We start from the raw sequence: 12,331 nt of genomic DNA, 5'->3' as shown, positions 1-12,331 counted from the left end.
TAAAGGCATGCGCTACCACCACCTCAGCCTGAATACCATTTTCAAATACTCTTTGTTGAACAAAATTCATCTGGAATCCAGTCTTAAGAAACTAGTGCATCAAGCTGGTAGGCCCTAGACCTCCCAGGAACTGGAGAACCTTTGCCTTCCCTAATATGCCAGGTCCGCGGCCCTGCCGTTAGGTCAGAGCGGCCCTTGGCTCTATTTTACGTCCTCCAGAAGACGCTGCCCACTGAAGGCCACACAGCATGCTGCTTCCCTGCTGTCCTCCGTGCACACGACATCCAGGGAGCAGACTAGTCACTGGAGAAACACAGGCCACGGGAGACTCAGCACCAGCGCACAGCTGACCAGTAGCTACAGCAGCTCTCAGCTAGTGGGAAGGCAACCGTCAGGACTTGCAATTTCCCCCCACATATCCAAGTACACTGTAGTAAGAATGAAGATATCCCAAGGGGCAGAAAATTAAAATAGTTTCTTGACTGTAACAAAAGATCTATTGGGTAGCTACAAGTCTTCAGCCACAGTTGACTGAGCACATTTGTCAAAATTTTGAGGGGTGTTATAAAAATGAACCATGAGCCGTGCATGTTTTTGATACCAGAATGTTTTCAGCATCTTTAAATAATATCAGTACTTTGCATACAACATTATCTTAAAATTATGCATAAACTTCAACTTCCTCTTTACTGCATCCATTATTTGTAAGTGTGTGATTGTGTGCACACAAACATGCATGTGCATTCAGTCCTCTCCTTCTGTGATGGGGATACTGGGGATCAAACTCAGCTCATCATGCTTAGCAGCAAGAGCCTTATCCTCTGAGACACAGACCAGCTAGGATGTCTAGTAAATCATAGCCTTTTTATAAAAATTTCTTTAAAACAATCAAACTCACAAGGGAAATTTGTAAAAGTTAAAAAAAAAAACACTCTATACTGTGCAAGAGCTATAACTTCTCAATAATTTATTAATTTCTCTTTCTTTCACTATAAAACATATACCTAAAAACTCCTTTTTCCATAGTTATCAAATAAGATAGAAAAAATTGTCTTTATAGAAGCCCTTATGAGTAAGGAATGCAATCAAATGGGAGAAAAGCCCCGATTCCAGCAGTCCTGAAGGGGAAAGACTGGAAGAGAGAGACCAGGAGTCTCAGATCCTTGGAGGCTTATGGCTGGACAGCCAGGAAGGGTTCCTGCTATCCTGATACACTCTTTCACAAAAATGCTAGTATTGTTTTTCCTGCTCCAGGTCCCTTCTCTTCCCTATATTTGAGAACAGTTCAAACCTAGAAAACATACTCGTTATTTGCCCAGAAACCAAAGGGAGATGAGCAGGGATACCCTTCAGGGCTGATAGCCAAGATACAGACAGATCAAAAGCCAAATGCAATTTGGCCCACCTCAGGCAGAAGCAGTAATTGAATTAAACTTCCTCTAAATATGATAAGTTTGGGGCTCTTAAAGCCAGGCACAAAGAACTAGGTTAGAATGAGCTGCTACACCAATGGATGCAGAGCCCCCGCCCCCGCCCCCGCCCCCAGGGAGCTTGATAAGCTGGAGATTGTTTCTATCACTCCACTGTCCGGCTGAAAACTGATTAAGCTACTTATGGGCTCTGGGGGCTAATGGCCTGGCCCCCCAGAGCACCACTGTCAGTGACTGAAGTAAGCTGCTTGGCCTGTATGGTCTGATTATTAAAGAAGGAAAAAGAAAGGGCCGTGGGGAAGACAGCAGGGTACAGGCAAGCTATAAGAAGCAGGCTATTATTCCAAATGGATACACAGCACTGACATACTAAAATGAATGGATGCTGCAAGTCTCTCTTCCCCTGACACCAAAACTCCTTAAAGGGGAGTCACTCTGTTTTATATCTCTGAGAATGTCTGGTGCCTTTAAACACACATCTCATGACAGTGCCTGGGCCCTAGGCTACCATGACCAGACAGATCGCTAAGATAAATAAATGTGTATCAGAAAATTCCATCAATTCACCCCTATATGATACAGCACATCACCATCTGTCTGAAGTTGGAGATGCACCCCTCTGTGCCCTAGCCAGCCAATACCATGGGTGGCAAGGACTGAAGGAGCAAGCAGGTCTAAACTTGACAAGGAATATAGTCTCGCCCTAGCCTTCTCTGAGGCCTGTCCAACTAAATGCTACATTATTTCTTCCATTTGAAATAACTGTCTTGCCTCCAAGTGAAAATTAACAAAAAAGTTTTAACTTTTTTAAATTAAGGAAAGACATATACGAGAAACCTTGAAGAGTAATTTAAAGTCTGAAAATGACCAAAGGCCCGGGTGAGTTTTTAAGCTGAGCTCACTCCTTTTGGTTGAGACAACTAGATGAAAACAAGGACAGACGCCCAGCACTGAGATCTTTGAAAGTTGTCGCAATTATTTTTCGATTGGTTCTTCAAAGAATCAGTATTTATTTAGAAAGTTAAGTAGTGCTTCCATTCAGTGTCTAGCAGCTTCTCAGGGAGCATGCTGTTGATTTAAATGATTAACCAAAGCTAAGCATACTCAGAACTTAGGACTGAGCACACAAAACCTTGGTTTCTTCCTGGCTGCTAACCTGGTCAATCATTAAAAGTCATGCACTAACAGACTGTAAAAGCTGCCTCTGACTCCTCTGTGCTCTGCTCAGCTTTACTAAAGACTTCCGCATCCACCCACTGCCTTTCCCCATCTTTTCTCTTACATAATTTTTAGTTGAAATATTCATGTCATGTAAACTTCATTATTTTAAAGAAAACGACTTATTTTAGTGCAGTCACAGGTATCCTGTCTAGTAGTGTCCGCTGGCTGTCTCTCCGCAGTGCCATCTTTCCCGAGGCTGGAGCCACTCACTGATCTATGCCTTGTCACCATGAACTGCCCACTGTGGACACGCCACGTAAACTGTTTTTCCCTGCCTGGACTCAAAGGCTCATCCATGTTGTAGAGTGTACCAATATTTCACTCATTGTTATGGCTAGACAATGTTATGTAATAATGAGAAACAACACCTATCAGCTGATAAACATCTGGTTGTTCCTTGCTCTTTCTTCCTATTGTGAATCATGTTGCACTGGGCATTCTTACAAAAAAAATGAAAATTTTGTTTGATTTGTTTTGGGGACAGGGTCTTGCTATTCCAGTCATAGGGCCTGGGCTACCTCTGTCTCTTCATGGCTGCAGTGCAGGGGCACATCGCCCCGCCCAGCATTCACGCACAAGTTTTCCTAAGGACAGATGTGTGCACAGGCACATCGCCCTGCCCAGCATTCACGCACAAGTTTTCCTAAGGACATATGTTTCATCATTATCTTGGGCATCTACTTGGGAGTTGGATCTCTGGATTACACGGAAACTCTAACCTTTACAGAGCTGCTAAGCCGCCCTCCAGATGGTTGTCCACTCAGCATCCCCACCAGCAATGAAGAGAGCTTCAGTGACCCCATGCTTGCCGGTGCTGGTCACTGTCTCACAGTATCCTTTTATACTAAATCTTCCTCTCATTCGGAATAAAAATCAACTTGTGCGAAGAAACTACCGCAAGACAGATTAATTTCGTGCCAAAACCATAATCCACAAAGTGACTTCTGGCAGAAAACAAAACTGAGAAGGCCTTCTGAGAACTTACCTGCTGCAGGTCAGCAAGAGAATACAGGTGGATCTGTTGAAGGAGGTATTCTCTGGGGAAAATTCTGAAAACAAAGGCAGATACACAAATGACCAATGGTTCTACACTTTTCCTATGTTAAATCTCATTCCTTTCCTCTGCCCTCAGTCCTCCCCTCTTTCACCTCTGCTTATGTTCCCAACCCTCTGAGAAACCTCTAATACTACCCTGTCCTCTGATATGTCTCTTTGTACCACAAATACTATAAATAAATACATTTTTTTCATTTCTGCTGTTATCTGAAACGCTACAGTATTATGTGGTGTTCTAGGACACATCTGATTGTTGCTGTTTTGGTTTTTGGAGATAGGTTTTGATATGTAGCCCATTATGGCATTGAACTTAAAACCCTCCTTCTTTAGCCTGATAGATGCTGGGATTACAGGAGAGTACCACTACGCCTGGCCCCGCTTCTGGTTTCCTGTACTAGTTACGTCTCTGACAAATTGTGTGATCTTACACATATCTCAAACCCAGCTTCTATGCTGGTCCAGCTGCTATGCTGCATAACAAGAACAGCTGAACGTGATATTCCTAACATCTTTGTAACAGTAATGATAATGTGCTGATCTGAACAGAATGGCCCCAATAGGCTCATCCGGTCCCCTTTTGGTACAACTGCTTGGGAAGGATTACAGGCTGCAGTCTTGCTAAAGGAGCTACTGTCACTAGAGGTGGATTTTGAGGTTTTTAAAGAATCGTGTCACTCTGTGCACCTTCTGCTTGTGGATCAAGATATATGCTCTCAGTTATCTCTGCTGCCGTGTCTGCTCTGCCATCATGGCTCCTAAGCCATGATTTGAACTCCCAGTTAAGGATGGGTTAGTTGCCAGACTCTAGAGATGAATGTATTTAGCTGTCTATTCATCTAATGTTGACCAAGCACATGCTATATCCCAGGCACTGTACCGCACTACTTAAGACCACAGCCAGGCTCATGGATGACCAAATAGCTACATTCTAGGTTGGGACTGTAGGAGAGTAGAGTGGGAATGGAAGAGCTCCACTTCAAAATACAGCTCTATCCACAGACCAAGTGGCTTGAGATGGCATTGCATTGTGGGAAATAGAACTTGGGTCCCGAGGCTGGGGCTCTCTCCATCTCTATTGGTCTATGGCTGAACTGTGGCAGGAAGCAATCTGGCTGATGGTCTATAATTTTTCTCATGCTGGAAAAATTATATTCTGAAAAGGACACTCATACATAATTTTCCTTATTGTTTGTAAAATGCTCATATCCTTAGCTAGGCGATGGGGGCACATACTTTTAATTCCAGCACTTGGCAGTGGCAGGTGTATCTCTGAGTTCGAGACCAGCCTGGTCTACAAAGTAAATTCCAGGGCAGCCAGAGTTACACAGAAAAATAATGTCTTGGAAATACACACACACACCACCACCACCACCACCACCACCACCAACAACAACAACAACAACAACAACAACAAACCAACTAACCAGCTCACATCCTTGTAGTATTGATCCAGCCTCCCCAAATGTTTACAACTTACGAAGCCAAAGGATAATGGCCCAAACCAAACAATTAATAATGACTATGGAAGTTTCAGTATTTATTCAAATTCCACCAATTATTTTCCTAGTGTTGTTCATTTGTTCCAGGATCCTTTCCAGAATATAACACTGTATTTATGGGTTGTGGTCTTGTTGTTGGACATACTTAAGTATTTACAGGTCACTTGAGACCCAAACACATGCACAAAAGAAAAAAATCTAGGACATAGTCTTTTAGTGGGATTAAGGGTAGCAATATGCAGTATCATACTCTAACAGGGAAGACGGGGGGGTGCCTGGAGTAGATAGAAGGAAGGAACCACCATTTTGAAAGGCAAATGCTTAACAATGAAGTCTCTTAAATAAAAGCAGTGAGGCAGCGGTGCTGAGGAACAGCTCGCCACGCAAGTGTGTGGCTCCGCGGCCATCTCGCCAATCCATTCACGGCGAGAAGCATCAGTCAGTGTAGAAGGGCTGAAGGAAGTGGCTGGTATAACTTACAGCAGGGACAATCTATTAATGTTTTCATACTTAAAACGCTCTCTGGTCTAAAACCCTAATGTTTCTATGATTAGAAGTAGGTAGGGTTCACTAATTATTCATGAACTCAATCATCCTGGCATGCTCTTGAACTCCACTGAACAGTCTGAGTCCTCACTCCGTGTTTACCAGCAATCAGGCAGGTCTTACAGTAGGAGCTGAGTCTGCTGCTTTAATGCACACAACTGATGTGCAATGAAGAGAACTTCTAGCTTTTTCTTCCTGGGTTCTTCTTGCTTGCCAAGCCTGGTACTCTTCACAGCATCTCAGCAAGGCTGGTCTCTGCCATCTCCACTACGCCTTCAGCATTATCTGTACAGCTGAAGGTAGTTTTGTGTTTATTTAATGTTGCTAACTCTGTAAATGTATTTTCACTAATTTATTTTCCCTCTTCCTTTAAAAGAGATCCTATGTTCCTCCAGAAGCACTTCATCTGTCTCCCTGTATCACACTCCAGTGTTGAACGCTGTCATTTATATGAGGTCAGTCATGATAGACATAAAAACTGTAAAAATATGTGGAAAAGATAAAGGAACGGAACCTACTGCTTCTGGAGAATGTGTATGACCGAAAGATTTAGTGGTGGCCATTAAAATACAGACTTTTAAGAGTGATAATGTCAATCAGTCCTTCTCCCCAAGAGGAAGACAGCTGTGACATAAAAACACTGATGCCAAATGGGAGAGTGAGTTTCCTGAGGGGCAAGTGAGACTATGAAAATGCATCTCCTGTAGTGATGCTTGTTAATGTGAATCCAAGAGGAGAGGATTTCCTACAGACATTTAGAGACAGGGCTGGGCTCTTGTGCCTAGAGGAGACATGGATTTCCACAGCAGGGCAACAGGGTAGATATGGCTTTCTCCCCTCTCCCTGTAAGCAAACTGAACTAGAAACACATTCTTTAAATTGTTTCCTTCAGACATACTAATCACAGAGGAAAGATGGAGGAAGGACACAAACACTAAGATCAGGACAGGCAGTGTCATCCATGAAAGAAAATCACATCACTGACTGAGAGCAGTAGCAAGTTCTCTGTTACCAGAGAACACTGAAGAAGCCTGCCATCAACTGGCACATGCAGATCAGTACCAATGGTTCTATTTTATCATCTTTGGAATTGCATGACATACTGGGAAGGTAACTTAGGCTTCGTTTATAGCTTGTTTTAATGAGAAAAGTGGGAAAAGACGAAAACTAAAAAGGGAAAGGTCGTATGTGATTCAGAGCCCTTATATTAGTTGACACTAGGGGTTAAACATGCAGAGATAATTGCCTATGAAATCAAAGGCAATAGCCTTAACATGAAAAGCAAGGGGACCTCATTTCATTTTGTTCTATGTTATTAAGTTAAATAAATCAAGACTCATTTAACCTGACTAATTTCCAAGGACTTCTTAACTCCCTCCCAACACTCAGGACAGTAAAGGACTGACTCAGAGAAAAGTGGGCTCTTCACAAGATTCTTATAGAATTATTCATGTATGTAACATGTGCAGGAACTCAGTTCTCAGAAACACAACTGTCTCTTAAAAATCCAAAGACTGGGGCTGCAAAGAGGGCTTAGTTGGCAAGGTTCCTGCTGGATAAGCAGGCGGACTTGAGTTCAGTTCCCGGAACACACATAAAGACACCAGGCACTGAGTGTCATGGGGGAACCAAGCTTCCTGATGGCATGAGAGGCCTGATTCCTGGGCGGAAGGCAGCATATGCTGAGTACTGTACACCAGGGAAGATCACAGTCCCCAGGGGAAACTCATGACTGCTGCTTTGCTAAACAGATGTGGTCAAATGTCTTCTAAATACTCATGTTTATATCCACAGATTAGGACGGCTCTTGGCCTTTGTCAGAGAAGTTTCTTATAACCTGGGAAGCGACTGACACAGAAATGGTCAAAGAGCTTAGAATAAGAGACGGCGAAGTTCTCGGCCAAAGTGGCATATCTGTATCACCCTCTCCAAGGCCCAGGGAATCTTGGAAGAGGGACAAAAAGAACAGAAGAATTTGAAGATGAGGAAGTAAGTTGCAAAAAGATCTTCTGAACATGATGTGGCGGTTATACTCCTGATCTCACGACATCTGTGAGATACGTATCTACAGATGTGTAAGCACAGAAGTGCACAACACTGGGCCTGTCAACATGTCATCAGAGTAGATGATGTCAACATTTCATCCCTCCCTGAGAAATCCTTTAAGTAGATTTTGAGTGTTCTAATTTTATTTTGTAAGATTTCAAAAAATATTTTAAATTACATGTAGGTGTGTGAACATGAGTGTAGGTGCCCACAGAGGCCAAAGAAGTTGGATGCCCTGGAGCTGGAGTTACTGTTACAGGCAGCTGTGAGCCACATGATGTGGTTGTTAAGAGACTCAGGCCCTAGGGAGGAGCACTGACATGGTCTTAGTCCTAAGGCATCTCTTTAGCCCCAAAGGACGACTGACAATAGCAGCCGGGGGAAGGGTGTCACTTTCTTTAGTAGCATATCACCCATAAGTTGCCCATGCTCTAGAAAATAGCCTCTCACCCATGTTCCTTCAAGTAGCCCTAATTAAACTCAGTGGGTCACACACACATAGGCATGAAAGTGGAGGGGGCTTGGGGGAAGAAGGAGCTTTCAATGAGAGAAGGTAATGGGGTAAAATGACTTCAGTTCAATATATGCATGTGTGAAACAGACAAAAGAATAAAGATATGCTTTCAAAAAAGCCAGATGTGGTTACAAGTACCTCCAGTGCTAGTGGGGACAGACAGGAAGATCCCTGGGGGTTCACTGGCCAGATAGCCTAGCCAAATCAGTGAGCCCCAGGCCAATGACACACCGTGTCTCAAAAAACAAGGTGCAAGGCTCCTGGGGAATAACACCCTAGGCTGTCCTCTGGCTTCTACATGCACACATATACATATGCACACATAATTAAAGTGAAGGGGGTGTTGCAATGGAAATACCTCAATTCAAACAGGCTTTAAAGAAAAAACTCACAACACACATGTTCACATACATAATCTAAAAGGTAACAATAAATGCAGACCTCCAGATTTTGATTCTGAATAATAAGGATCTCAAAGAAAAATAGAGGTGAGTAAGGGATAATTTACAAAGAAAACCATTTATTCACACATTACTGTGTTTTTCAGGAATACGTGATCCAGGGTAGGTAATTTGTATTGAGCTGCAAGGGCCACTCACTGCCTTTGCTTTGGGGGCACCTGCACCCACATCAGAATCTGTAAAAAGCACCGGGAGGCATCCCAGGAAGAAGCAATTTGGTGTTCGAGATATGAGCTGCAAACTCTCTTGAAATAGTTACATTAGGCTAGATGTGGAGAGGACTCATGCGTCCAGCTAGGCTTCGAGCTAATGGAAAAACAATTTGAAATCAAAGGCAGGTATTTCGATGAGACCCAACATTGAAGAAATAAGCTTCAATCATTCCTCTAGATACCTCATTTTGCTAATCTCATTGGCTGAAAAAGTGGCAAGATTGCACAAGGTATTATATATGAGTAGAGAGTTACAAGAAATAAGGGTTTCTCTTACCTGGTCATTCAGAAAGTATGTGTAAGCTACTTAGCAACAATCTAAAGACTCGGGTAGCAATGCTCAATAAGTAATTTGGGCTGTGATTATTCTGGGGCTGGGCTGTAAAAGTGACAGATCATGTCATTTCTATACCCTAGCTCAAATTCTTAGAGTAGTTTAAATAGGAACAAGAATGTCATACTTTTCCTACAGTGATCCAGAAAATGACTTTAGGTAATGATATGTATTTCATTTAATTTAGGAAAAGAGAAAATTACACCTACTTTTGGAAGAATTTTTAAGTAAAGAGTTATACGTGTATACAGTTTAGTATATTTAATATATACCTTCCTAGCAGTCCTTCCTCCAAACTTATGAATCTGTTTACTATGGCATGACACTGTCTTGCAGGCAGTCTCTATGTCCGCTTAAGGTTTATGATATCTCTGTGTATGTGTATATATAAAGTATCTAATGTATGTTTTTGGACCTATGGAGAAAGGCAAAGTAGGAAGCTACACAAGAGAACAGGAAGACAGACAACTTGCAAACATTTCCAGAGTTGGTTCAAAAACAATTAATTATGATACAAACTAAGGATAGCTGCTTTCAAACATTTTTAAATGCTATCTACTTGTTATAATCTCTAATCTCTGGAAGATTCATGCAGCTAGTCTGTTAAGACTATAGCCCAGCTTTAGCCAATGACAGTTTAAATGAACTAAGTTGAAACTAGCCATAAAAGCCTGGCTAATTCTAGAGAATAAAAAAGAAGGTATATTATTTACTTAGCATAGAGAAGTGCTATTAATTCACTTGAAGTATTAATAAATTAATGATCTTTAATGACACTATTTTAGGGAGATGTTAGAAGCATTAGTGGACAGGCATGATGACTGGAGTTCGACCCCTAGCTCCCAGATCACAAGGTGGTAGGAGAGAACCTTCACGTAGGCACAGTGGTATGTGAATGCCTACACACACACACACACACACACACACACACACACGTCTACTTTCTGATAATACTGTTGCTAAATGGGTTTATTCTGGGCTTTTGTTTTAGATTGTCCAGGTGAGGGAAACTAAACGATAAGGGATTAGTTAAATGTGGTAGAACAATCAGGACATGTTCTCTGAGGGATTCCCTGTGTCTTCACTGCAGGGCCAAGCCCACATCTGGGGACTTCTAATGATGAACTATTTGCACAGAAAAACCCAGGCTCTTTGATGCCTATAGACTCAGCTTCTTTCTGCTTCTTCCTCCTTGTTTATCTTTGTCTCCTCAGTTTCAATAGTTATTTAAAAACAGGGCAGCTGAGAGTACCGAGCACACCCTCCATCCAGGGGCTTTCCCCTTATCTGTAGACGTGCTCATTAACAGGCGAGACAACCAGCTCTGAGAGGTGTTACAGAGGCAGGCGGGCTCCGGGGCAGGACTGTCTACCTTCAGGGCCCACAAAGCCACCTGCACGGATGTTACTTCATTATTATTTTTGTCCCCCTCTTTGGTCTTGGTGGCCCAGTTGCAATCTTTAGCTCTGTGGAAACCTGGAATCACAACTCCAGGGGAGCATGGTATACTAGCTTACTCCCAATCCATCCTGTGAGAAACGTCCAAGTTGCTCTACTACTGATTCTGCTAGTTCTACAAGCACCTTCATGCTTGTCTTTCAATAGAACAAAATCTGAGAATGCTGCCAGCCTTTGGTACCCCCAACCTGAAATGAGAGCTAAGGCTCCAGCAGCCAAGGCACATTGTTTTTATCATTTAAGCTTACAAACCCATGGCTAAAAGTCTCTAATGCCAGTGTTAATGAATGAGACGGGCTGGGATTAAGAAACAGGACAAGCATTATTGTATCTTCCAGGAGATGCTGGGCTTGAAGGGGCAAGAGGACTAGCACAGACTACAGTGGGGCAGAGTCATAATCTAAACTGGATTTCTGCCACATAAAAATGAGGGAAGCTCTCTGTGCAATGTAATCTTCAGAGTTTCAAAGAGAAGTGGGAATGTGAGTGTGTGTGTGTGTGTGTGTGTGTGTGTGTGTGTAAAATTTTCCTTTTCTTTTCTTTAGTCTGTGTATGTGGTATGGCTGTGTATGATATGTGTGCATATGTGACTTCCCTAATAAGGCAGAGACCAAAATTGGCTCCCTGGCAGTCAAATGCCAATATGGTTAATTATAATTAGTGTATATGTGAGTATGGATGTAAGAATGTACCATGAAGCACATGTAAAGGTCACAGGACAACCTTGGATATCGGTCTTCACCTCCCGCACACCCTCTTTGTTTTTTTCTTTTGAGCCAAGGTCTCCTTTTTGCTGTTCTCCTCTGCCATATGCCAGGCTGGTTGGCCTGTGAGCTCCAAGGCTTCTCCCGCCTTTGCCTCCCATCTGCCCTAGGAGTTCCTGGGTTACAGAAACATAACACCAGGCCCAACTTGTAAGTGTGTGTGTGTGTGTGTGTGCGTGTGCGTGTGCGTGTGTGTGTGTGTGTGTGTGTATGTACATGTGGCGCAAGCATTTTATGGGCAACTCCTACTTTTAAAATGTCATTTCAGAGCTTGGTAGAAGCCATCCCTGTAAGGCTAAACGAAACAGGTCTGATGGCCAAATTCAATCTTGAGGTACCCCTTGTTTTGCACCTCTGATTTATACCTATGCTCCTGGCCCTGAGTTGAGTTGAACATATAAGCAATTCTTCTTCATGTCCCTTCAAAACATGTCCCTTAATGGCTACTGATTCCATGCTTCTTGACACTGCCGAGATTTCCCAGAGTTCTCCACACACCTTCATGTGTGGACATGATAAATAACCCTTCTAACAACAAAAAGTTAACAAGGCCTTGAGCTAATTCAACAGGGTCACCATCTGGGAGCCATCAGAAACAGAGCTGTCAGCGCTGCAAACATGGGAGGCTTCATAGAAGACACTGACTCTTTCTAAACTAATCAGTGCTGCCAGTCAAGATTTGCAGCAGAGATTCGAGAACGAGACATCCATTTCACAACAATAACAAAAACAGTGAGGATGAAAACCGTACAGTCATAATAACAAGGGGCCTAAAAGCAAACTGTGACTT

The 12,331-nt window shown here is 42.8% G+C and overlaps 1 protein-coding gene across 1 annotated transcript in view; it reads right to left on the bottom strand.

The window, feature by feature from the left end:
* Window positions 1-12,331, bottom strand: part of Plekhm3 (pleckstrin homology domain containing M3) — a 154,207-nt gene that overhangs the window by 62,215 nt on the left and 79,661 nt on the right. The window contains exon 6 of the mRNA XM_038339429.1: window positions 3,637-3,700. Within this exon, the coding sequence (XP_038195357.1) occupies window positions 3,637-3,700 (64 nt within the window). The remainder of the gene's footprint in view (window positions 1-3,636; window positions 3,701-12,331) is intronic.

This window comes from Arvicola amphibius, chromosome 8, assembly GCF_903992535.2.
Source record: "Arvicola amphibius chromosome 8, mArvAmp1.2, whole genome shotgun sequence".
Taxonomy (NCBI): domain Eukaryota; kingdom Metazoa; phylum Chordata; class Mammalia; order Rodentia; family Cricetidae; genus Arvicola; species Arvicola amphibius.
The sequence above is the reverse complement of the archived record's forward strand: the minus strand, read 5'-3'. Positions and strand labels throughout refer to the sequence as shown.